This window comes from Prunus dulcis, chromosome 1 (genome assembly GCF_902201215.1).
Source record: "Prunus dulcis chromosome 1, ALMONDv2, whole genome shotgun sequence".
NCBI classification, from domain to species: domain Eukaryota; kingdom Viridiplantae; phylum Streptophyta; class Magnoliopsida; order Rosales; family Rosaceae; genus Prunus; species Prunus dulcis.
The window spans coordinates 32,586,013-32,611,820 of NC_047650.1; the positions used below are offsets into that span (position 1 = coordinate 32,586,013).

The 25,808-nt window shown below is 37.8% G+C and overlaps 4 protein-coding genes across 5 annotated transcripts; all 4 read left to right on the forward strand.

Annotated features, from left to right (window-relative positions):
- Positions 1 to 5,009: 5,009 nt before the first annotated feature.
- Positions 5,010 to 6,596, forward strand: LOC117615672 (GATA transcription factor 21-like). The gene is made up of 3 exons (XM_034344798.1): positions 5,010 to 5,274; positions 5,588 to 6,046; positions 6,205 to 6,596. The coding sequence occupies exons 1-3, from the start codon at positions 5,053 to 5,055 to the stop codon at positions 6,532 to 6,534; spliced, it is 1,011 nt and encodes a 336-aa protein (XP_034200689.1). The 5' UTR covers positions 5,010 to 5,052; the 3' UTR covers positions 6,535 to 6,596.
- A 1,608-nt stretch (positions 6,597 to 8,204) lies between these two features.
- Positions 8,205 to 14,065, forward strand: LOC117623292 (glycine dehydrogenase (decarboxylating), mitochondrial). Its single transcript, XM_034354210.1, has 15 exons — positions 8,205 to 10,036; positions 10,256 to 10,501; positions 10,614 to 10,691; positions 10,783 to 10,883; positions 10,964 to 11,159; positions 11,298 to 11,423; positions 11,592 to 11,777; positions 11,879 to 11,992; positions 12,286 to 12,438; positions 12,606 to 12,794; positions 12,896 to 12,973; positions 13,064 to 13,189; positions 13,276 to 13,374; positions 13,465 to 13,582; positions 13,685 to 14,065. Exons 1-15 carry the CDS (start codon positions 8,777 to 8,779, stop codon positions 13,777 to 13,779), a joined length of 3,165 nt encoding a protein of 1,054 aa, XP_034210101.1. The 5' UTR covers positions 8,205 to 8,776; the 3' UTR covers positions 13,780 to 14,065.
- A 2,844-nt stretch (positions 14,066 to 16,909) lies between these two features.
- On the forward strand, positions 16,910 to 23,603 carry LOC117623378 (serine/threonine-protein kinase EDR1). The gene is made up of 13 exons (XM_034354332.1): positions 16,910 to 17,630; positions 18,170 to 18,610; positions 18,781 to 18,884; positions 19,607 to 20,634; positions 20,707 to 20,747; positions 21,296 to 21,364; positions 21,480 to 21,580; positions 21,898 to 21,976; positions 22,066 to 22,164; positions 22,333 to 22,401; positions 22,546 to 22,595; positions 22,683 to 22,859; positions 22,988 to 23,603. Exons 1-13 carry the CDS (start codon positions 17,220 to 17,222, stop codon positions 23,088 to 23,090), a joined length of 2,772 nt encoding a protein of 923 aa, XP_034210223.1. The 5' UTR covers positions 16,910 to 17,219; the 3' UTR covers positions 23,091 to 23,603.
- A 79-nt stretch (positions 23,604 to 23,682) lies between these two features.
- LOC117623387 (uncharacterized protein ycf36) lies at positions 23,683 to 25,079 on the forward strand. 2 transcript variants are annotated; one of them, XM_034354344.1, is made up of 4 exons: positions 23,683 to 24,256; positions 24,365 to 24,393; positions 24,503 to 24,559; positions 24,654 to 25,079. In XM_034354344.1, the coding sequence occupies exons 1-4, from the start codon at positions 23,770 to 23,772 to the stop codon at positions 24,903 to 24,905; spliced, it is 825 nt and encodes a 274-aa protein (XP_034210235.1). In that variant the 5' UTR covers positions 23,683 to 23,769; the 3' UTR covers positions 24,906 to 25,079. The 2 variants fall into 2 exon arrangements, with proteins under 2 accessions (XP_034210235.1, XP_034210244.1); XM_034354353.1 differs by having other exon boundaries at positions 24,702 to 25,079.
- The last annotated feature ends 729 nt before the right edge of the window (positions 25,080 to 25,808 follow it).

Sequence of the window (25,808 nt, forward strand, 5' to 3'; positions counted from 1 at the left end):
TCTCTTGCTGGTCTTGGTATCATCCTCTTCTTCTAGTGTTCATGAAATGAGCAGCCAAAAGAGCACCCCCAAAAAAAAAAAAAAAAATTCATCATTTTAATCACACCCTCCACTGCTTTAATTTTGCTTTTGTGTAATTAAGCAAGTGGCTTCAGAAATTATAACCCATCACTACGTTATTTTCATGGGATTGATCAACCTGCATGCTGTTTAATGGGTTGGCAAAGTTCAGCCCAACATTACATTCATCTGGGTAAAAGTAAAAACAAAAAAGTACTGAAAACTAGTTTATAGCTAGGGGGGTAGATGAACTGAAATGACAATTCTTGTTGGTAAAATTGAAAGCCATTTACTTCTTCATCTGATGAAGCCAATTGTTTGCAGAATCTGCACTAGTTGTAAGCCAAAAACAGAGATGAAAACAAAAGTAATTTATTAAGTGCTCATAAAAAAAGTAGTTTCTCTACCATGATACTGGTAGCTTCTTTTAAATTCATGTTGACAGGACAAGTACATAGCCACCTAACTGCTGCCAAAGATGTGTCCACAAACATAAATTGCAAGATGCATAAACCTCTGAATTTACTCTGTTTCTGCACCATCAATATGAATCCAATGAAGCTAGCCACAGCCCCCCAGTTTGGCTTTCTTAGGCTTTTGGTGTTGCAGTCTTCAAACAAGAGAATCTTTGCTATTTCTGTCCATTTTCTTTTTTCTTATGCATGCATGCCTGGGTGTCTTTACAAGGTATGTGAGTGCTTTGAGTGCTTTTCAAGAATTGGAACTTGGACCACAGTCCAATTGAGCATCTCTGAAATTTAATTTTTAGTCATACATTTTTTTTAAAAAAACATGGGACACTGAGTTTGAGTTTGAATTTTTGTATCAGCAAGTGTTCTGTTTTAAGATTTTGTTTGTATGAGAATAAGAACTCTGTTTGAAGTTGAATCAGAAAGTGATGAAATATTTGGTCATTTTCTGCTCTGACTGCAGACTACAGTACCTTCATGTGTACCACTTGGATCAATTTTTTCACTCTGAAAAACTGAACCAAAGCTACCCTCCAAAATAATTTAATATCTCTTCCATGATCCCATTTGGATAAGAGATATTTAGTAAACTTCCACTGTAAGTTTTAGATTTTAATCTCCAGGTTGGAAAAAAAATAAATACCACTAATTATGCCTTGGTCTTGAAGGCATCAATTTAATGCCTTTTGTCTTGTGAGAAAATTTTAAATGTAATCGGTTCTGTCTTAAATGTAATTAGTTGTACACAACCAATCACGACGAAGTCTTTCTTATTAGAAGACCTTATACTTAGGTGTAACACTGGTTGAACCATCAATTACTTGACTTTTTAATAAAAAATTGTCACTTTTTCTCTGAGCCTTGTGATGTAAAATTCTGGAAATGTAGAGAAAGCTTTGGCAATTACCATAAGCACCTTATTTGGTTGGTCCAGAGTCTAAGACTCTCTAGAGCTAGTGGTCACTCTCTGTTTTAGGTCCAGGACCATCATCATCTTCACTTGTTTCTGGTTTTAGGTTCTTAGGGTTGAAGAGGGAGGGTCCTATAATAAGAAAGCATTTGTCTTAGGGCCACAGAGGCCTAGACCAGAGTTGGTCTCACCATGCATTTTTTTTCCTTTTTTTTCTTGGGTAATTATTATTATTTTTTCCATGTTTAGATCTCAAGAGCAAAAGAATTTAAAGAAGCAACTGCCATGCTCACCAGTAACCATTATGGTCCTTGATCGTGGTAATCATGCCAGATCATTCCGTACTATTTCTCATTATGGTTCAAGCTTCAACTCATTCCTCAACTCGAGAACATTTCTTTCTTTATTTGTGAATTATCTTATGGTTCCTGGGCTTGAGAGTCCAGATTTCCAAGCCCAAAAACGTGAACGTTTGTGCACTATTTGCTGATAGCCCAATTCTTTTTTAGACTCTGAAGCCGATTCTGAAAAGATCTTACTGCACTTTACACTCAACCCATTTGCAATTCCAAGTTGGCGTTACCGAGGCAATATCTCAAGTAGATAAGAACGTTTAACTCTAGATTTAAAGTTACGTGTTCGATTCTTCTCTTTCCGAATATATGTACAATATGTAGTGTGAAAACACAAAATGAAGATTAATTGATTTTCGTTGTTACATTTGTAAAGATAACGAAACATGAGGTTGGAGATGAATGTTTGTTTTGTCCCTTGATCAGCTACTGCCACCACCACACAGTTTAAGCCAACAGAGCGATGCCACCACCAACACCAATGACGACAGACAAACTGTCATGTAGCTCAAAATCAAAATTTGGCCACTCAATTCGAAATTAAACCAAGATTTTGATAACTACACGATGGCACGAAATGATCCGGCAGATTTTTTTTGCATGCTAAATATTACATTGAGTGAGCTACACGTTATAGATGCAGCAATATGGTGACAAAAATAATCCACCAATCAACTTCAAACATTCGTGCCCCGGACTTGCTCACACAACTCATCATACGTAGCATCTTTCTTCATCTCAAAAAAAAAAACCCAAATAAAATGAAATTATGTATGCACATTTATCTGGCCTTCAATCAATCTTTCTTGGTCGAGAGATATCTCTCTTCAGGTTGTCAACGTGTTGATTTTTCTTCAGGTTGTGCCAAACCCAAGTTAACATTTGTTTGTGATCATGGTCACTTATTGATGTTGATTAGATATCTCAGAATCATGGTTTAGGATTCGAGTTAGAACTTTTTTTGTCTTCGATCTTCTTAATGATATAAGATGGGATCAGATATTTCATGGGTTATGTGATTTGATAAAGTGGCTCAGATGCCTGCCACGCATGCAGCAATGGGTTTTCCCCTTCTGTTTTTTTTCCTGTCTTTGTTAACTATGTATGCATTGTCCATATGCATAATTAATTAACCAAGTTAAATTTAACATATCTTCTGGATTTCCTGCATCTCTTATCCTGTGACCAAGATCTAGCTTGGCTTGGGGGGTAGTTTCTGTTTTTGTCCCTGTGTGTGGGTGTGGAGTTTTTTTTACTGCTTGCTAGTATTGGTGAACAAAATTTACTGGTTCATGTGTAAGCAAAAACAGAAAAGAGGGTTTCTCTTCCTGGAATATATTTTTAAACTGTAAAAAAGAAATTGATAAATAAGTAACATCAAGTGGTCAAGATAGCAAAGATTTTTGTCTGAAAATAAGAAGCAGACAAGAACATTAATGGAAAAATCCTGTGAGACTGCAAGAATGAGTATAAAAAACTAGCCTTCATCATTAACTGAAGCAGAGCATACAGGTCATGATATTTTGGCCACTCTCTTTGGGCATTCTAGGTTAGGAAATTAGAAAAAGCCAGAAAGATAAGCAAAATGAAGAGACTTGCATGTAAACAAATATATGAAAGGATAAAAAGTACGTAGATGGGAAAATTCATCTTTAATTATCTGAAGGGGAAGGCATGGTTAAAAAAAAAATAAAGATGAAAATATGAGAGAAAATCGAAGGCTGGTGGCAAAAGGTGTGGGGGACTAAGAGGTCGTCACTGTCTCAAGCCTGTACCAGCATTTGATGACTTTTTGGCAACATTAAGGATGGGAGACGCCCTCTATCTGCTTAGGCTATCCAAATTCCATTCCATACCCATCTCTTCATACATATATCTGCACTGTTTTCTAGATTTCATTTTTCTCATCAATTTTTCTTTTAAAATCGTACCGCTCGATTTGGAAATGTTGAGACATATATAAATCCGACACCTATTGTAGAATAGTATATAAAAATCTTGGTCTCTCCATATAATCATTATCAATTTGGCAGCAGAACAAAAAAAAAAGGAACAACTTCTAAAATTCTATATTTTTGTTATGCGATGTAAATTTCACATTCAGAATCGATGTGAAAATTTATACTCTCAACTCATCAAACCCAAAAGGCCAGTGATGAGTGTGCATATATGTAAACCCTTAAACCCTAAAATGCACCACACCCCACACGCACTCACACAAAACCTCAGATGCACCGATACGTCAGTTTGAAGGGGTATGCTCGTATCGGATACGGCTCCGATACGATACGGCACTGATACGGCTACAATACGTATCCGATACGCCACGTGGCGTATCGTTGACTTATATGGCATGTTGACTTCTCGATACGGTCCCGATACGGCATCGATACGTCTGGGGGTAAAAACGAAAATATTTGCAGACTTTGGGGGTGATTTTGAAAGTTTCTAAACATTTGGAGTTAAAATGTAAAAACACAAACTATAATTTCAGATTGCTGTCTGTCGAGAGGCTAGGTTTTTGGGGTTTCATTTCAACAGAACAGAGTGTGTTTTGGTTTGTTTATGGATACTTGTATTTTGTGTGTTTTGGTTAATTTTTGCTTAGTTTATGGAGATTTGAATGAAGTTATGTGTTTTGTTAATGTTTTGAAATTATTATTGGTGAAATATCAATTTTCAAATTTTCTAGTTATATTATTTTTAAATATATATATATTATTTTAATCGCCGTATTGGTGCCGTACCCGTATCCTATTTTTTGGAGATTTGCCGTATCGGCGTATCATATCATATCGTATCGCCGTACCAGTATCCGTATCGGTGCAACATAGCACAAAACAAATTATATGTATTTTAAATGATATATTGTATGTATTTGATAAAGTTTTTGAATTAACTAATATAAAAATAATAATAGGGGGGGTGTCATACGTGTATACTGTCGTGTGAGTAGAATTGTGAGTAGTAGCTTTCAACGCCTCGTTTAAATTTGTCATTTTGTAGCAGCTCTTGTTATGATAGCTGCTATCTGGACATAAGGTCACGTGAATGGCTTTTATTTTAGGGCTCTCTTCTTTTTTCTTCTTGCCCTTTTCTCTCTTATAAGAGTCCTCTGAGTATCAGGCCCTTTTGATCAGCCTTACCCTATCTCTCTCTCCTCCTTTGCTGGACACAACAGCACCCATTTAACCTATCTGTCTCTCTAGATCTCTCTGTGATCTCTCTATCTGTGATCTCTCTCTCTCTCTCTCTCTCCATGATGACACCAGTGTATCTGAACCCAGCATCCTCTCCTTTCTCCATGGTGGAGCAAGCAGAAGATCAACGCCTAAAGCTCTTTATATCACCACCCTATGATGAAGCTGCTTCATGTACTTCTTTCCCATTTCCTACTTTCTTCGACTCCTTGCAAGATCAAACACCTGGGACTACTTTTACTTCTCTTGCTCATCATCAATCACAACTATATCATCACAAGGTAATTAAGAAACCAACGTACATAAATCAAATTATATATCTTCCTCGTTTATTTTTTTATTGAAATTTTATTTGTTATGGCTCTTGATCCTCCCTTAAGTGATTCTTCTCTCTTTGACATGTCCATATATAATGAAACTTGTATAATTTCCTGATACTTTGTGACCTGATGTTCTCATAATTAATTGATTTGATGGGTTTTCTTACTAATTCATACTCCATATATAGCTACGTTTTATAACTAAGATTTGATCTTTATTGAAAACCCTTGATTTTCACTTGATTATATCTAATTTCAAACTGTCTGATCTCAGGATAAGAACATTTGGGATTGTGGAACAAGTTACGATCAAGCATCCCCATCATCTTCTTTAGTTCAAGCTCATGTGGTGGACGCCATAAGCAACAAGGACCACAGATTGTCCAGATGTGGTGATCATGAAAGAGAGACCAATATTGGAGGAGAAGGAGGAGGAGAAGAGGAAGGTAGAAGTAGTAATTATATCACAAGGCCAAAGTCAGTGAAGTGGATGTCCTCCAAGATGAGGTTGATGCAAAAGATGACCAGCAACAACCCTGATCTCCCACCTGGTACCACTGATCATATACCAGCTGAGATTTCTGAGCATAAATTCCAAATTCATGCTCAGCCTCGAGAAATTAGCGAAACCAGCTTTTCCAGTAATAGCAACAACACTGCGACTGTTAGGGTTTGTTCTGATTGTCACACCAACTCAACCCCACTTTGGAGGAGCGGCCCTCTCGGTCCCAAGGTAAATATCTACATATATTTACCGTGAATATGAACCACACATTTACACAATAATTAATAACATGATCCAAATTGAACAATATAAGCGTATGTTTATAAGCTAAAAACAATGTTCTTAAATTTAAGGTTTTAATTTGTGTATTTATGTGTTTGGTGCAGTCACTGTGCAATGCATGTGGCATTCGGCAGAGGAAAGCGAGACGAGCCATGGCAGAGGCTGCGGCTGCGGCTGCAAACCGGTTTGCTGTTGGCAGCGCCGACACTTCATCTCCAAAGGGTAAGGTGGCCAAGGAGAAGAAATCGCGGGGCAGCCATAAGAACAAGATCAGCAAGCTCGTCATCACCGACAATGCATCAATATCTCACAATAACAAGAAGAAGATTTGTTTCAAGGCTTTGGATTTTCAACGAGTGTTTCCTCAGGATGTTGCTGAAGCTGCAATGCTCCTAATGGAACTCTCTTGTGGCCTAATCAATAATCACTCTTGATCTCGAGCTTTGTCATAATTATTTCCATTACACCATTTTTGTTTTTACCTCGTCTTTTTAATTAGGAGGATTTCTTTTTATTTTTTCATTTTCCATTTTTGATGTGGTTTTGGTTGCTAGTTTAGCTTGAATTAATAAAATCCAAAGGGTTACTTGATTTGCAGAAACTGTAACTGTTTTTTATTATATTTTTATTTATTGTTACACATAATTTGATTGAGATAACTTGGGCCCATGAATGACAGGTTATGAGAGCTCTGGTCAGTTTTGAGCCCATGATTGAGGATTATACAGTGAGGAAGCTATTTGAGGAGGCCAATTATACCATCAAAATATTTAAAATGTTTGCTTTTCATGATTTATTTACATTTGTTAATGGTGCGATTGGCCTCCTCAAATAGCCTTCTCACTTTAAACTCCTCATTGTAGCCTCTCCCAGTTATGAAACTTTCAGACCTCCTTCCATATCTTTCTTTGCAGATATTTGATAATTATATCTTGAATGTCCTTCTTGTAACCTTCATATTAAATTCATATATAATTATGATCACAAAACAAAAAAAGATTTAAAAAAATTCCTAAATTATTCTTTTAGATCCAATGGATTACATTTTGAATAGCTGTATAACTTACTTTGACTGTCATAAATATTGACATTTTAATTTTTAATTAGATTTAAATTGGTATAATGTTTTTACCATATTCGAAAAATAAAATTCCCATTTTGACAAATACAGTAGCTGGTTTTTTATTTATAGTACAAGCGAAAATCTAAACTATAGAGATGTGGGTTTCTCACACACACACACACACACTACTACGGTGTTATGAAAGTTCGTATATGAAATCACTAGTTGTTTTATTTATTTCTTAATATTTGTATTTGTTTCCTCTTTTTATTGCTTCTACCGTAAATGAGAAAATTCGTTGAAAGCATGTGTTAGAATCACATTTGTCAGTCCAAATAACCTAATTTTGGCACATATTTATAGGGCCAGTCTTTGAGTTATCACATTCAAATGCAAATGAAAAGTTTTCCTTTTTTTCTTTGGGTCAAAATTAGGATGAAATGATCTCATTCCTATAAAAGAATGGAATTCCACGCATGCCATTTAATCTACTGTCAAAACACAGTGCCTTTCATAGTAGATTCCCACTTCCCTCTTCCAAGGAGTAAAAAGGCAGACCAAGTCCTAGTCTCCTGAATACATCATCAAATCAGCATTTCCTAACAATAGCAAAAAGGAGTGGTCAGATCACAACCGTCCATTCTGTAATCACCCCTCATAACTTGACAATCCTATGGCCATGATTTTTTCAGACTAAAAACAGTGGAAAAACATTAGCAGCATCTACCACCACAAGAACATCATCTGACCGACTACAGCTGAAACGTACAATGTCTTTTTGTCAGCCACAAGACATATTTTCTCCTCTCAAGGATGATCCCCTGCTTTTCCCAAAATTACCACACCAACCCCCAACTCCACCAGATACAGAGGGCCCCGCCAAAAGGAAATCCAGCAAATCACAAAATTAGAATTGGTTGGAAGACTATCCACCCAAATTTCCATTACGGCAAATGCGATAATTCTATGTGTTATCTGGTGGAAACTGATATTTAAGATTTAGATCTGATTTAGTGAGTGAATTGCATTGCTTCATAAGTCATAACCTAACCCTAGACTAATTTTTCTTTTTTGTTCTTATTGTCTTTGAGGTGAGACATGGAGATAAGCATACTGTGATAGAGAATCTGCCAACTAACTACACAAGAGATTCTCAGATTTTCACTCCAGATTTAACAGATATTCAAAAACTCTTTGGTACATGTTTTTTCTCCGGCTGAATAAAATTTGGAAACCATTCAGATCCATTGAAACTCAATCTTCTTTGCTTCAATACCTTCCATACATTCATGATTTCTCAACAAAAAATTTGTAAATTTTTGTGGGTTTTGATACCCTACAAACAAAACCTGTCTTTTTCTCAATAGGTGCGCAGTCACCCACCACCCACCACCACTACCAGATCCTGAACTCCCATCATATTTTCTAAATTTTTATATAAATTATTAAAATTATTATACTCATATATTTATATATAGACAAAACCTCTTTGTGTTATATCACTTATCAAAACAAATTCATATATTTGTTTCCAAGTTTTTTCAACAACCCAATTTGCTTTTCCTCTGTTTTTGCTTTCTGTGTTTTTGTTGCAAAAACAGTCTTTTGCTCTCATGGAACGTGCAAGGCGGCTGGCTAACCAGGCCTTCGTGAAGCGCTTGGTTTCAGAGGCCAAGCAGTTTCGCCAGAATGAGACTGTGTTGAGCTCTTCAACATCCCCCGTCTTGTACACGCCTTCAAGGTACGTTTCTTCATTGTCTCCATGCTCTTTCATGCGCACAAGTAGCAGATCAGATTCATTAGCAGGCAAAAATGTGTCACATAATGTTGGTTATGGCACTGGGACACAAACAAGGTCGATTTCTGTTGATGCATTGAAAAACAGTGACACTTTTCCTCGCCGCCATAACTCAGCCACCCCAGATGAACAAACCAAAATGGCTGAGTTATGCGGGTTTGGTAGTCTTGATTCACTTATCGATGCCACCGTGCCCAAATCGATTCGACTCGAATCGATGAAGTTTACCAAGTTTGACGAAGGGTTAACTGAAAGCCAAATGCTTGAGCATATGCAGTATTTGGCTTCCAAGAATAAGATTTTCAAGTCTTTTATTGGGATGGGGTATTATAACACTTATGTCCCTCCTGTGATTTTGAGGAACATAATGGAAAACCCAGCTTGGTATACCCAGTACACTCCTTACCAGGCTGAGATTTCCCAAGGGAGGCTTGAGTCTTTGCTCAATTTCCAGACCCTGATCACTGACCTCACTGGCCTACCCATGTCAAATGCTTCATTGCTTGATGAAGGAACCGCCGCTGCCGAGGCAATGGCGATGTGTAACAACATTCAAAAAGGGAAGAAGAAGACCTTTGTTATTGCTAACAACTGCCACCCCCAGACCATTGATATTTGTAAGACAAGAGCAGATGGTTTTGATCTTAAAGTTGTGACTGCGGATCTTAAGGATATTGATTACAAATCGGGTGATGTTTGTGGTGTTCTTGTTCAGTATCCGGGGACTGAGGGTGAGGTTTTGGATTATGGGGAGTTTATTAAGAATGCTCATGCTAATGGGGTTAAGGTTGTGATGGCAACTGATCTCTTAGCATTGACACTGTTGAAGCCTCCTGGTGAATTTGGGGCAGATATTGTTGTTGGCTCTGCACAGAGGTTTGGTGTTCCAATGGGTTATGGAGGTCCTCATGCAGCATTCCTGGCCACCTCCCAAGAGTACAAGAGGATGATGCCGGGAAGGATTATTGGTGTTAGTGTTGATTCTTCAGGGAAGCCTGCGCTGCGTATGGCGATGCAGACAAGGGAGCAACATATCAGGAGGGACAAGGCTACCAGCAACATTTGCACTGCTCAGGTTCGATACTATTCTTCATTTGATTTCTTTTATGATTTACTTTTTAGGGCTGACTGATTTAGGTTTTTTTTTTTTTTTTTAAAATATGTAAGGATAGAATTATTGACATGATTTCCTTAGCTTGGATAACCCAAAAACAAGGAATTACCGAGCAGGCCCCCTCATGTATTTCAATTTGATTTACTTGGCTTTGTTTGATTGGATATTGTCTTTGTGTAGGCACTACTTGCAAACATGGCTGCCATGTATGCTGTTTATCATGGACCTGAAGGCCTTAAAACCATATCCCAAAGGGTTCATGGTCTTGCTGGGGCATTTGCAGTTGGATTGAAGAAACTTGGGACAGTGGAAGTTCAGGGCCTTCCCTTCTTTGACACTGTGAAGGTTAAGACTTCTGATGCACATGCCATTGCTGATGCTGCAATCAAGCATGGAATAAATTTGCGAGTAGTAGACACGAACACTGTAAGTTTGTTTGTATCTCCTGCGTCAATTATTCAACTAAAAGCTCTCTAGGGAGAGAGGAGGGAGTATATTGCTCTACTTTATCAGATTACTGAAGGTTAACTCCTTGCAGATTACTGCTTCGTTCGATGAAACAACTACCTTGGAGGATGTTGATAAGCTTTTCAAAGTTTTTGCTTTGGGCAAGCCTGTGAGTATTTTCATGTCTTTATCATAAAGGTGATAGTTGAAATTGTTTATAAGTTGCATCCATCTAAGTGAGAATTTTGTTTGATTTTCAGGTTCCTTTCACTGCTGCATCTCTTGCACCAGAAGTTCAGCCTGCAATTCCTTCTGGGCTAACTAGGGAGAGCCCATATCTTACCCATCCAATCTTCAACTCGTATATCTCTTTCCTGATGATTTGAACTCTCACAGTCTGCTATTTGGAAACTAGACTGACTTTCATTTGCTCTCTATTAGGTATCATACGGAGCATGAGTTGCTTAGATACATTCATAGGTTGCAATCAAAGGATCTTTCGCTATGCCACAGTATGATTCCATTGGGATCTTGCACAATGAAATTGAACGCAACAACTGAAATGATGCCAGTGACATGGCCTAGTTTTACTGACATTCACCCTTTCGCCCCTGCAGAACAGGCTGCGGGTTATCAGGTAGTTACAAATGTTTACTTACAAACAAATTTAACACAGTTGCAAATGTTTTTTTTTTCCTGAATTTCTTTTTATATGTTGCTTTCCTTCATACAACTAGTAACTTGATAGTGTTTGTTGTCAAATAATAAAATCCAGGAAATGTTCCAAGATTTGGGTGACCTATTGTGTACCCTCACTGGGTTTGACTCTTTTTCGTTGCAACCTAATGCTGGAGCTGCTGGAGAGTATGCTGGGCTGATGGTTATTCGGGCATATCATTTTGTATGGGGACCCTGAGCTTTTCTCGTTTCCCTCTTTCTAATATTTCATAACAAGCACTTTTCTGTAGAGCTTAAAAGAAAACTTTAACTTAAGGTCTTCGAGGTTATGACCTAAAGGTTTATTCTTGTTACGAATCATGCTGAACTGTTCACCGAATACCCACTGCAGGCAAGAGGGGATCACCACCGCAATGTGTGCATTATACCTGTTTCAGCACACGGTACCAATCCTGCTAGTGCTGCAATGTGTGGAATGAAAATTGTCTCTGTTGGAACTGATGCAAAGGGAAACATCAACATTGAAGAGCTGAGGAAGGCTGCTGAAGCAAACAAGGATAACTTATCAGCTCTTATGGTAAGCATCCTATGTTATAAGAGGTTTAAATTATTTGAAATGATCAAAGATGGAGAACTTGTGCAATTTTGACAGACATTTGATCATATTTCGAATTATAGGTGACATATCCGTCAACTCATGGAGTGTATGAAGAAGGTATCGATGAGATATGTAAGATAATCCATGATAATGGAGGTCAAGTATACATGGATGGGGCTAACATGAATGCACAGGTCTGTGTTCTACTACATTACTCCCCTTTTTAGCTCCATGCTTTATAGTTTTGTGCTTGAAATTGAAATTCAAATAGTTTCTGGGCTGCAGGTTGTTGGCTGAGTATTTTGGTGTTAAAATTTCAAATTCATCTACATTTCTGCATGGGCATTCCATTGTGATTGGTTTTTAACTAGTAATTTATTGAACATCTTAATGTTGCCTGTACATATATTATGTTTATTTTTGTAGATAGTTGTAATTCAGGCTCAATTTTTCATGTTCAATCTGACGAAGCTTTTCATCCTTGCAGGTTGGTCTGACAAGCCCAGGTTGGATTGGAGCTGATGTTTGCCATCTCAATCTCCACAAAACATTTTGCATTCCACATGGAGGTGGTGGTCCTGGCATGGGTCCTATTGGTGTGAAGAAACACTTGGCGCCATTCTTGCCGTCTCATCCTGTGGTAATTTACTCTTTTGAAGGTTTCATGTGATTCTGCAAATTATTGCTTTGTTCATGTTTTTTTTGAACTTGAGATGTGTAAATGGAGGCAGTATCTGTTCATATCTTTCCAACTTCTTGTGATTTATTACATGCTGGATTTCTAAGCTTTTTGACATCGTATTGAAGGTACCTACCGGTGGCTTTCCTGCTCCAGACAAGTCTCAGCCACTTGGTACCATCTCTGCAGCACCTTGGGGTTCTGCACTTATTTTGCCCATATCTTATACTTACATAGCCATGATGGGGTCCAAGGGGCTCACCGATGCATCAAAGATAGCAATTCTAAACGCAAACTACATGGCCAAACGCTTGGAGGTTCCTACTTCTTCCTTCACTGTTGTTTTTGCTTTACAGTTTGAGCTTATGAGGTTATATTTGCTCTGTTTTCTCATGTTGTCTATGTTAATTTCTTACAGGATTATTACCCCATTCTATTCCGTGGTGTCAATGGAACTGTTGCCCACGAATTCATTGTTGACTTGAGAGGCTTTAAGGTATGTTCTTAACACGTGCTTCGATTTAGCCGCTTGTTTCTTACATTCTCTGTCTAATTGAACTCTGGTTTTTTTTTCTTTTACTTGTAGCATACTGCTGGGATAGAGCCTGAAGATATCGCTAAGCGTCTTATGGACTACGGATTCCATGGACCAACAATGTCATGGCCAGTTCCTGGTACTCTCATGATCGAACCAACAGAAAGTGAAAGCAAGGTACACCCCCACAGAAAGATTTTATATTTTTTCTATTTTTGGGTACTGTTTTTCTTTGGGTTAAGTAAACTCAATGTTTCTTGCAGGCTGAGTTAGACAGGTTTTGCGATGCTCTTATTTCCATTAGAGAAGAGATTGCTGAGATTGAGAAAGGAAAAGCTGATCTCCACAACAATGTCCTCAAGGTAAAAACACTCATTTCTTCTGAAGGTGAAAGCAAATGCAAGTTAAATTGTTCAATACTTATATAAAACAAGTTATGAACCTTTCTGCAGGGAGCTCCTCACCCACCATCTCTGCTTATGGGAGATACATGGACTAAGCCATATTCCCGGGAATACGCAGCCTTCCCCGCTTTGTGGCTCCGTTCAGCCAAGTTCTGGCCTACTACAGGTATGCTATTTACACCCCCAAAAAGAACTTTGAATAGCGTGCATTTTGGTGTTGTTCTGATTGCTTTTACTGACAACTAAGTTTTGTTGACTGTTGCATCAGGACGTGTTGACAATGTGTATGGTGACCGCAACCTCATCTGCACCCTTCAACCAGCGTCACAGGCGGTGGAGGAACAAGCGGCAGCCACTGCTTAGTCTTCAGCTCTGTGCCTTTGAACTCAACACAAAGTCTGGTCATGGATATATCTGAAGTCATCATTTCTTCTTCTTCTTCTTCTTCTTCTTCTGCTTCTCCTCCACGTTGTATATAATTATCCATCTTCATACAGCCCCTTATATCTCTGGTGACATTCTTTTCCTATTTATGATGATGACGATTAGATTTTCTAATAACAACTTGTTGCTGATTGCAACTCAGATGTTGTAATTATTATTGCTTCTTGTTTTATCTATTTTTCCTTCATTAGGGTCTTAGCTGGGATGATACATTTTCATGTTTTACCTTTTGTTTTTTCCCGCTGCCTAAGATTTAAACATAATTGGGAAAAATAAATAATAAGAAATAGATGCATCTCTTTTTGTCTGTTATTGTGGAGATTCGTGGATGGATAAATACGACGCAGTCAAAGTTTATCTTCTATTAACATGGGGCTAATCCAATTCATTGACAGTTGTGTTATACTTTGATGTGACAGGCAATGCCAATATGCCACATTTACATTTTAAGGAAAGAAAGTATTGTTCCTTTATCCCCTTATCTACATCTGAACTTGGATGCAACTAAACGAACTCCCTAACTAACTAGTTTAATTAATATTTTTAATTTTTAATTATTTATTTATTAAAACACGGTGTAAAAAAAACTCCAAGAATATGAGGAAAACTTTATTAATCATCAAAAGAAACACGGGTGAACATAAGGCATGACCCCCGATTACAACCATCAATAATCAAAGAGTCCTTAAAAAAAGGTCAAGGGCTCCTCAACCATTCAAACCTATCACTACTAATAAGCAAAGCCTATGCATGACCTCATTAGCATGTCGACATATGAACACAAAAGTAGTCTCTGTCAAACTTTTACTCATCGCCCTAATGTCCTCAATGATGACTCCATGATTAGATAACACGAGAAGGCTTAAAATAAGTAAGATTGCTGTTAAATAAACTTTCTACAAAATAATAATTTTTATATTTTAAAATAGTTTTTTTTTTTTTTTTTTGTTTTTTTTGTGTGTGTGTGGAGATATTTAGTCATATACTTATTTATAGCACTAATGATATAGATAAACTATACACCATTTAATTTCTATACCTATTTTGAGTTCTTTTTATAAGGTTTTAGAGTTTGGCTTGTTTTAAGAAATTAATTACGGTTTTGTAATTTATAATAATTTAAAAACCTCTTTATTATGTTGTAAATGAGTTTTGAATGTGTTTCTAAAGTTCATTTCATATCGAGTTTTTTTTAATATAATTTAGACCTTTATCTTTGATATAATAGTAAATCTCCTATATTTTCTTAGGTTCGATTTCTTTCCTTATTAGGGTGCTTTACATTTTCTTTTCCTTTTTTTAGAAGGCAGTATTCTTAGATGTCTTATTCGGAAACAAAACGAAAAATGAAGATAATATTGATTATAGACCATAACTTTGGAATAGGCTCCCGGCTTTCAACACGGGCGTTGGCGTATGGTGATCGCCGATTGGTGTCCAAACAGACCCATACCCAAAAACAAACAAAAAACCAGTCCTTTAAAAGCTCTAAACAAATCCGTGCGACTTTAAAGATAGAGTGGGCCCCACCTCGAGGGTCCTACAAAATTATTTAAAATAATAAAATAAGAAATGACAATGGATAAATAAAATACTATTCCCACTAGGCACTACGCTGAGGTTGCGTGCGATATTTTTTTAAAAACAAAGGGAAAAAAGAAAAAGAAAAAAAGAGATGAATGCTGAAGTCAAATTTGTTTTTTCAGCCCCTCGCTCTTTCTTATAGTCATAATTAATTACCATAAAAACGAAGCAAGATGTATAATTTGCATAATTAACTTTCTAATTGTTGTTTATATTTATGTTGGTTTACGTTCTTTCTTTATCTATCTATTGGTACCTCATTTTGCACATTGCTGTGTTCAACGTGGATCCCATACAACGAACGTACCAACGTTATGCTGCACCCTCCATTGCTCCATCCACCGTGTTGTGTATGAATTTCAAATCATTTGCTTTTGATCATCGCATTGTCTCTTTCCAACCGTAGAAAGTTAGAAACATCTCTGATCATGATATCAACACATGTTTCGGTATAAATCTCTCACGCAATCTTTTTGTCTGTTTAGTAACATCTTTGTTTTCATTTTTATACGAGAAATTAAATATAAATAAAAATAACGAAAAATGATAAGATTTATGATAAGTTTGAAAATTTCTAGAACAGGGTAGTCGGTGCAGCCACTACTCAGAGAAATGGGGTAAGGCTATTATATCAACACATTCTTGATAAACGTGAAGGATACCACCAAATAGCTCTTTATATATTTAATTCCTCAACGATAATAAACGTCTATAAATTCGCATAGATTATACAATCGTGCAATGTCTATATCATAAATGTGGAATCAACACAACATAAAATGATACTGGTGAATCCCACCACACTTCTTTTTATCTTTTTCACACCTCAACCTCAACATACACTACAAAACTCATCTATGAGTTACAATTGTCGTATTCTCAATATGATTGTGTTAAAGTTGTCGAACTCTCCGAACATCACAATATCTATATAATAAATACATAATCAACATAGGAAAAGAATAGCAATGAGTCTCACCACACTACTCTTCATCTTTTTCACACCTACAATTGTGTTACGGCTGTCAAACTCTCTTAACGGCGCAATATTTAGATCATAAATACATAATCAACATAGGAAAATGATAGCGATGAGTCTCATCGCACTTCTCTTTATATTTTTCACACCTCAACTTCAACAAACAATGCTGGATGCGTATACGAGTTACATTTGTTGTATTCTTAATAGAATTGTGTTACAGTTGTCGAACTCTCAGTATCACGATATATGGATAATAAATACAGAATCAATACAAACGTAAATGCTTATCTCTTCATCATCCTAATCACTAGTTGATCTTTGGAAATGGGATGGAGTGAAGCCCATTTATATAAGGCAATGCCATTTTGGTCATAGAGACCCATAACACCACCATCATCATCACAATCCCAACTGTTGGATATCTAACATTTCCATCTGGAAAATGCATCATACATACTCAACGGTCAAGATTGGGTGAAGTCCATAGTAAAGATGTGTGGATGAGCGTACGAACACAGTAGTGGGAGTCCTTCACTTGACTTGGGGGTGAGGAAATATAAACAAATTGTAGAAATTGTTTATTGGTTTTATGGGTTTTTATTAAGCGTGTTGGAGGGAATGAGAGAAAGGGTGAGCGGTTAATCGAAGTCTCTCTCTAAGTGGTGGTAGCTTGACGAAGAAGGGTGCGCAGGTTAAGCGAATCTGCTTTGTTTTCTAGTGGGCGTAGTTTAATCCAGTAGACAGAGAGAAGAAGAGAGAGACAGAAGGATTTCATAATTTCCATTGATGATCGATGTCGAAGATGAAGCACTTACTAAGAAAGCTTCACATCGGTGGAGGACTCAATGAGCACCAAAGACTGGCCGAGACCCGACCCGAGACGAGTCCGAGCACGAATCTCAACCCTACCGCTTCTTCGCCGGCGTCGTCCACGGGTTCGGCTACAATGGGGAGAATCACGGCCGTTGAATCGGTGAGTGATCGGACGGCTGGGGACGGTGGTAGCGGTGGGGGCGTGGATTACAATTTCTTGGAGGAGGAGTTTCAGGTCCAGTTGGCCTTAGCGATCAGCGCTTCGGATCCCGATTCGCGCGACGACCCCGATTCGGCTCAGATCGACGCCGCCAAGCGGATTAGCCTCGGCTGCCCGGCTACCGTCACCGACACTCAAGCCCCCTTCGAGGTTCTCTCACTTCGCTATTGGGTACGTTTTTCTAATAGAAATATTTCTAGGGTTAATCATTTTCCCGCATTTACGACTTAATCTGAGCCAATTGGAGTGGATTAGGTTTTCTGCAAACTTTGAATATTGTTCGTTGTGTTTGTATGGAATGGTAATTTGCATTTCGTTTCTTGGATCATTTTCTAACCATAGGGCGATGATAATGGTGTGAGGGTTATCTTTAAAAGGTTTGATAGCTGAATTATGGATTGCTTTGTATTGCTTACGGTGCCATTTTCTTAACAATTTCATGTTGAATCATTGTGCCAGTTATGTTAGGCGGGTGCTTCTTGTTAGTTCGGTACCAAAAAATTTGTGAGCCGTAAGAGTAGTGCATTGGTTCAAGGATAATTATTGGTTTCATTTTGCAATTACAATTACTTTCCAACCTTATCTGAATCAAGTTCCTTTGGTTTTATTTTTCTTCTTTGCATCTTAAGTTTGAATTTGATGCGGTATAGTTCTTTAATATTGTCAATTTCGATGAAATTAGCTTCTTAACTAATTTTTATAACATGCAGAGCCAGAATGTTGTAGATTACAATGAAAAAGTGGTCGATGGATTTTATGACGTGTATGGAATGACCTCAAATTCTCTTAGACAAGGGAAGATGCCATTGTTGGTGGATCTTCAAGCTGTGTCTGTTTCAGATAATGTTGATTATGATGTCATATTAGTTAACCGGTTGGTGGATCCTGAACTGCAACAACTGGAGAAAACAGCATACGCTGTATCTCTAGAGTCACGGATTTCTCAACATGGTGTCCTTTTAAGTGGATTAATTCAGAAAATTGCTGATATTGTTGTTGATAGAATGGGTGGTCCAGTTGGGGATGCTGATGAAATTTTGAGAAGGTGGAAAGTGAGGAGGTACGAGTTACGGAGTTCGATGAAGACTATCATTCTTCCACTTGGACTTATTGATGTTGGACTTTCACGCCACAGGGCGCTGCTCTTTAAGGTTGTGACAGTTTTTTTTACTACCTTATTTGTCAAACTGAATCATAGACAAAACATTGTGCACCATGTAACTTACTAACATCTTCATTGCTTTTCTCAAAATGCGACTCTCATTCTTTTGCCCTTTCAATTGCTTTTCTGTTGTTAATTGTTTCATACCTTTGGTTCTAGGTACTGGCTGATAGGATAAATCTTCCATGTATGCTGGTCAAAGGTAGCTACTACACTGGTACTGATGATGGAGCTGTAAACTTGATTAAAATTGATAGTGGAAGGTAATGGCCACCAATTCTAAATTTCTATGTTTATGCATAATTTTCTGATAACTTCAATCCAGTAAATCTTGTGATGTAGTAACTTTTTTGTGCCTTAAGCTTGTCGCTGAATTGTTACTTTAATATAATGTCATGCTGTGTCAAATGGGATTGCAGATAGTGATGGTCAAGTTTGTAGGGTAGTTTATGAGGGTTTGGATTATCAGATGTGGTGGGGGTGCCATAGGTAAGGGGAGCACCATAGATGGGGGCTGTAAGCTCAATTTGTAGCCACAATTTTTTATTGAGTGCAGCTCTTATCCCGAAAATTTCAAATCCAGATGCTTAAAGAACACCCTGTGTCCAAAGTTCATATGAGATGTTTTTTTGTTATTCAAAATGTACTTATGTCAAGAGGCTGATACAAAATTAGAATATTTTTGGTTGCTTTCTATGTGAAGTGCTTTGATATTTGAATGAAATTTGAAAATTAAATCTATACATATATGTGATTTTCATATATTCTCTGCAGGTCCTTTGGTTTCAGATGCCTCTCTAAATTTAAGCTGTTTTAACTTTCTATCATGTTTAAGTAAGGATATTAGAATTAAAGGTTCATGATATTTGTTTTCTGCTTTGCTCCTAAAATTCTGTGCACATTTTCCATCTATGGTGAATTGGTGCAAGCCGGAAGATGTCCTGGAACTAGTACCGATGATTAATGGGGTTGTTTCTCTGTGCAGTGAATATATTATTGATCTGATGGGTGCTCCTGGAACGCTTATTCCTGCCGAGGTGCCCAGTAGCCAGCTACCAAATTCTTTCTTTGCCATAAGGAGCTTTCAAGATGCCACTGAATTGCCCAAAGATATGTGTTTGTTGCAAGCTGAAGGAACTGGAACGTTGGCAGTTCCACCCGATCTTGACAGACTTTCTAGAGTTGGCAGCTCACAGTCAGAAGAAGCATCATATGTAGGTGTTCAAACAAAAAATGATAGAAGCGTTGTTGAAGAAAATCAAACTGAGAGTTTGAGAAGCGAGATTGGGACTCCTCTTAGATCACTTCGTAAATCATGTGAAAGTTCATCAGGCACATCTGAGAAAGCCACATCTGCGCAAAAAAGGAAAGTGAAAAATGTGTCAAAGTATGTCATCAGTGCAGCAAAGAACCCAGAATTTGCGCAGAAACTACATGCTGTATTGTTGGAGAGTGGTGCATCACCTCCCCCAGATTTATTTTCAGATATGAATCCTCAATATCTGGACGAAGCTAAATTGCTTGATCAAATCCATGCAAATGGGAAACTTGTAGATGATGGGATTCATAATTATCTGGTTCAGTTATTATCAGGCAACGAGCAATCCACTCAAGCTGCTGCTGCAGTGAGCTATGACAATTTTGATAACTTTCTAAAACAATCTGCTGTGGACTTAGCAGAGCAACGAAATGAATTGGAGACAAACATTTTATCTCTTCCCTCTGATACTGTTGATGAGGGATTTGTAATTGTTTCTGGTGGAACTAGTGAAACAACCCAGATTGGTGCTAAAAGTTCAGATCCTGTTCTTGTTAGTCCCCCAGGAATGAATTCAGAAGCTTTTCATGAGGATAAAAGCCATGAACTTTCCTTATCTAAACCAATGGAAACAGCCAATAGTGGCCTGTGTACTAGTTGCGATAGTCACTATGAGAGGTACCCAGCACTGGGAGAAGTTGCAGAGTGGGAAATTTTATGGGAGGATCTTCAGATTGGTGAGCGCATTGGCATTGGTAAGCACCCATCTGTTGCTTAAATTTGGTATATGTTTTAGAAACAGGCTCACAATATTTCCTCTCTGGTAGGTTCATATGGCGAGGTATATCATGCAGATTGGAATGGCACTGTAAGTGTTCTTTCCAACACTAATAGTCATTCCTCATATTCCTTTTCCTTGGCTATACATACAAAATTACTTAGCATATAATATTTTGTTGATCCGTTGATTTAAAGAAATGCTAATATTTGCAACAATTTGATAAATGCTTTTAAACTCTCTTTTCTAACAAAATAGAGAGATACTTTAAAATTGATATCAGCATATTGGTTGCATTTTTCTTATTGGTTTTCTTGTTGAAGTAGAAGTGCCAGTTGTTCACATGGTTTGGAATTTCGATGATATCCTCGAAATTTCTCTCCTTGACAAGCACTGATAGTAGATAAAACATTTCCCAATTTTTTTAATCATATTTCACTCAAAGTCTCTCAACATCAATATTTTGTTGATAGTTTCTGTACTTTCAACGATGATACTTTCATTAACATCAATATTTGATATGCTGTTTTTTATTGGCATATGTTGGTTTTTGATGATGGCATGAGGCTTGTCATGGTAATTCTGACTGCTATCATTACAAATTGTTTATCGGTCTGTGTTGACTTTTTGCATGACAGGAAGTAGCTGTGAAAAAATTTTTGGATCAAGATTTTTCTGGTGATGCTTTAGTTCAGTTTAAATGTGAAGTAAGCATCAAGACTTGAGTTTGTATATCATATTTGTTGATTATATATAAGCATAAAATTCAAATTCATTGGTTTTGTATTAATTATAGTTGATTTTTGGTGTTTGTTCATGCAGGTAGAAATTATGTTAAGACTTAGACATCCCAATGTTGTCCTTTTCATGGGGGCAGTTACTCGCCCTCCCCATTTCTCTATCCTGACAGAATATCTTCCCAGGTTGATTTCCTTATTACTTGTCCTTTATCAGATTTGTTATATTTCTGAAATTGAATGACCGTATGTAATTTAAATCATACAAAGTAATAAAGTAGAAGGAAAAAAAAACTGATGTGTATGCATGCAGTCCAAGATAACTAGGAAAGCCTGTAACTAGGCAAAAATAGGTCTATCAAGCAAAAAATTCCTTTACGGGGGCAGGAACATCATCCAACCAACTAGACATCCACAACCCTGTTTCCTTGACATTGAGTCATTAGTTATCTGTTTAATCTTATTCTCTTGTTTTGTTCCTTAATCATTCACTTGATACACAGGGGGAGTTTATATAGACTGCTGCATCGTCCCAATTCTCAACTTGATGAAAAGAGGCGAATGCGAATGGCTTTTGATGTGGTAAAACAGATTTTTTTAATATTTCTTTGTAGTTTTTCCTTTCCGGTTTCTTTTTGATTTCTTAATCAGTGCTTCCTGAATTTATGCAGGCCAAAGGAATGAATTACCTGCATACTAGCCATCCTACTGTTGTGCATCGAGACCTGAAGTCTCCAAATCTCCTTGTTGATAAGAATTGGAATGTGAAGGTCAACTCAAAACCACCACTTGCGTTTTAAGTTCTTCCCTGATAATGCTTTTTTTAGTCATTTATATTTTTTCCTCTTTCAATATAGATAGATTGATATTGATATCTCTATTGGTGGGAGAAAAATTGATTATTCTTTCTCAAACATCTTGTTTATATTGTGGTGCAGGTTTGTGACTTTGGGTTGTCACGTACAAAGCACCATACTTTTCTGTCTTCGAAGTCTACTGCTGGGACGGTAATATTTGTTCAATATGAATCTTGAAAACAAAGTTGAATACCCTATCATATGATCAATATCTCATAAAAAAGATTTGTTACAAGAATAGAAAATTAATCACCCTTTTGTTTTATGCACTCATTGCGTACTATTGGAGTGCAGCCCGAGTGGATGGCACCGGAAGTTTTAAGGAATGAACCAGCTAATGAGAAGTAAGTTGCCGGAAGGTGGATGCATTTTGGGAATTTTCGTTCTGGAGGTTACCATTACAATAAGCTTTGCTTGTTGCTTGCTTGCAGGTGTGATGTGTACAGTTTTGGTGTCATCTTATGGGAACTGGCTACTTGCTGCGTCCCATGGAAAGGATTGAATCCAATGCAGGTTGTAGGAGCGGTTGGATTCCAAAATAGGCGTCTTGAAATTCCAGAGGACATGGATCCAGTGGTTGCTGAGATAATACGTGATTGTTGGCAAAGGTAAGTTCTACACTCTTTAGGCAAAAATAGGGAGTGTGTAGAGAGCCAAGTTTCTTAGAAATTGAACCTGAACAGCTTGACTTATACCATAACTGAGCTTGGCTAACCCAGATTTGCTCCGTTTGCAGAGAGCCAAATCTACGGCCTTCGTTCTCGCAACTCATGGTCCGTCTCCGACGTCTTCAACGCCTTGTTGGAAGAACAAACTCTACAAACCAAACGACTGAATAACCCCAAAAAAGAAAAAACTTTACCGTGTTAATAATTGAAGTTGAAGTTGTTCCTTGTCTCGAAGAGCGGGGGCAGCATATAAGTTTTTGTCTTCAATGCAAGAAGGAAAAAGAGAATGCTGGATTTGGAAGTGTTGGCTCAGTCAAAGTGGGGGCTCAGCACAACCTATACGGAAAAGAAGTGTGGAAAACCCTCCTAAATTAATAGACTGCATAAGAAGGGCAGTGGAGGTCCCATTGAAGACCAGTCTCTCTAGTAGTAGTAGTAATAGTAGGTTGTATCACATCTGCATGTAAGAAAAAAAAAAATTGTAGAAAAAAAAGAAGAAAAAACTGAAAAAGAAAGGAAGAAAGAAACTAATAATTCTTAATTCTGCTACTGTGGAGATCTCATTTGGGAATTGTAAACATCTGATCTCTGCATATGTTATTGTGAAAAGAGTAAATACATTTGGAGGAAGAAAGAAGAAAGAGGAAGAATTTATGTGCAATACAGAACTAACATTATTTGTCATTGTAGACCTTTTAAATAAACTTCAATTTAAATCAAAATAATAACCCCAATATTTCTATTAAAATAAATAAATAATAAAATATCTCTGAATCAGATTGAGAGAGAGAGCAAGAGGCCAATAACAGTTCAGAGTTTCACTACAGAGAGATCATCGCACAGTGCCGCCATGGCCTCTGCTGTTCTGTACACATCACCAAAACCACCTCCACCGACTCTCCTCTTTCCCTCCGCACCAATCATTTCAACTCCAAGCTTCAGGTATCACCGCCGCCACTGCAGTAGAATTCCCAAAATACCCTTGTCGTCCTCGTTCAGAAACGGAAGCAACAGCCCGGCGGAAACAGGGTGCCCTGTGCCGCCGGAGCAGCAGCCTATAAACGAGTACCAGAATCTGTCGACCTCCTTTCCCTTCTCCTGGGCCTCCGGCGACCTCATAGAGTACTGCTCTCGACTGATTGCAACTGGGTCTTCTTTTGCTTTGCTTGTTGGCCTCCCGGTTGCCTCGGTCGGTGCCTTGGGCGCCCAATCGGAGCCGTTGAAGCAGTCTCTGTACGCAGTTTCAAGTGGATTTCTTGTGGTCACTCTTGCCGTCGTGAGGATGTACCTGGGTTGGGCTTATGTGGGCAATCGCTTGCTTAGCGCCACTGTTGAATGTAATTGCTCTGTTTCTCTCTCTGTTTCAACCGTGTTCTTGATTTTGAATCATTGACTGATATTGAGTTGCTGATGGGGTTTTCTGCTCTTCTTCTTTCTGGTTACAGATGAAGAGACTGGATGGTACGATGGCCAGGTAAATAGGTTTTTTTAAGCTTGCCTTTGTAGAATCAAAATGTAATTTCTTTTAGAAGTTGGAAGTTTGGCTTTTCAAAGTTAAGGCCTGAATGAGATTTCCTTGGCAGATGTGGGTGAAGACTGCCGAGGTTTTGGCTCGTGACCGGCTACTTGGTTCATTTTCTGTGAGTGATTGACATTACACAGATAGATTGATTTCTTTATTTTTCCCAGAAAATGAAAATCAGAGCTTGTTGCTGACAAAACATCCTTTTTCAGGAGAAGAAAATGACTGGATGGTTGTTTTGCCTTGATTTTGTTCAACAGGTTACGCCTGTGCTGGGCAGATTGAAGGTCACACTGGTATGCCTTGCGGCAGCCATACTTTCATGCGTTGTGCTCCTCATTTCCATTGATGGAGGAGGCCAAACTGAAGAAGCTGGCAATAGGGTTATACATGGAGTTTACAGTGACGAATCTGCAAGATCATTCGAGCCTGACGCCTTCTGTGGCGAAGCTGGCCATCCCTAATTCTCAGCCATTCAACAACTGCAACGCGATATCTATATGCTCTGTCCATAGTTAGTGATAAACAAGTCAAAAGGTATAGGACAAGAATTTGTATGTGTTTTGCCTCTCTCTTGATGATTTGTATTTAAATTAGCATAGCTTTTATATGTAATATAATAAGAATTATCCTTCAAATAAATATATTTCCTTGTTAGGCAAACTGCTACTTGTAAACATTCAATTCTTGGGGAAACAAAAACCCACTTTTACACTAGTATGCATAATGGCTTATTCCACACCCAAGCTTAAAGTTCAACTTTTTGAGAATTTGGTCCCAAAAAGAAGCTTCTCAAAAGAATGGAGTTGGGTAACTTAAATTACCAAGCATTCTCATTTCTAGTGGCGGTGCCACCCAAATGGTTGGAAACCTACCATCCCCGCCAATAAAGGAGGAGGCCCTACCTCAAGGCTGGCTGGTGGTGGTATTGTCTTCCCAAAAGTTCATCAAAATAAGATAACATTGAGTTTGACTATCACCATCGTGAAGATTGTTGCCCCTCAACGTTTCATGTCAATCTGTATGACAATGAAAGATATTCGAAAATCCATGTAACAGTAAATTTAAAAGTTACTCTTTCGCTATAAAATTCAGTGATGCTTTAAAGAAACACGCGTTGTCTATGAAATTTGAACTCGTAGTCTCTTCTAACAAAGTGGACACCGAGTACCACTGGCCCAAGTCGTCATGGGACATTTGATGTGGTCGCTTACATTTTGTGATGAGAAGTTACATACAGACAACATAACTACTCTGGCGGGTAAGTTTATGAAGTAAGTTTCAAACCCAACAACAAACGAAGCCAACCGTTTTCTAAGGACGGAAAGAGAGAATAAAAAAGGTTAGAAAAAGATGGCGAAGGAGGC

Coding starts and splice junctions, on each gene's coding strand:
- LOC117623292 (XM_034354210.1), top strand. CDS start 8,777: ATGGAACGTGCAAGGCGGCTGGCTAACCAGGCCTTCGTGAAGCGCTTG. Junction 10,037..10,255: donor GCAACATTTGCACTGCTCAG/GTTCGATACTAT, acceptor GTCTTTGTGTAG/GCACTACTTGCAAACATGGC. Junction 11,424..11,591: donor TTATTCGGGCATATCATTTT/GTATGGGGACCC, acceptor TACCCACTGCAG/GCAAGAGGGGATCACCACCG.
- LOC117623387 (XM_034354344.1), top strand. CDS start 23,770: ATGGCCTCTGCTGTTCTGTACACATCACCAAAACCACCTCCACCGACT. Junction 24,257..24,364: donor GCTTAGCGCCACTGTTGAAT/GTAATTGCTCTG, acceptor TTCTGGTTACAG/ATGAAGAGACTGGATGGTAC. Junction 24,560..24,653: donor GGCTACTTGGTTCATTTTCT/GTGAGTGATTGA, acceptor ATCCTTTTTCAG/GAGAAGAAAATGACTGGATG.
- LOC117623378 (XM_034354332.1), top strand. CDS start 17,220: ATGTCGAAGATGAAGCACTTACTAAGAAAGCTTCACATCGGTGGAGGA. Junction 17,631..18,169: donor TTCTCTCACTTCGCTATTGG/GTACGTTTTTCT, acceptor TATAACATGCAG/AGCCAGAATGTTGTAGATTA. Junction 21,977..22,065: donor TGCGAATGGCTTTTGATGTG/GTAAAACAGATT, acceptor GAATTTATGCAG/GCCAAAGGAATGAATTACCT.
- LOC117615672 (XM_034344798.1), top strand. CDS start 5,053: ATGATGACACCAGTGTATCTGAACCCAGCATCCTCTCCTTTCTCCATG. Junction 5,275..5,587: donor CACAACTATATCATCACAAG/GTAATTAAGAAA, acceptor GTCTGATCTCAG/GATAAGAACATTTGGGATTG. Junction 6,047..6,204: donor GCGGCCCTCTCGGTCCCAAG/GTAAATATCTAC, acceptor TGTTTGGTGCAG/TCACTGTGCAATGCATGTGG.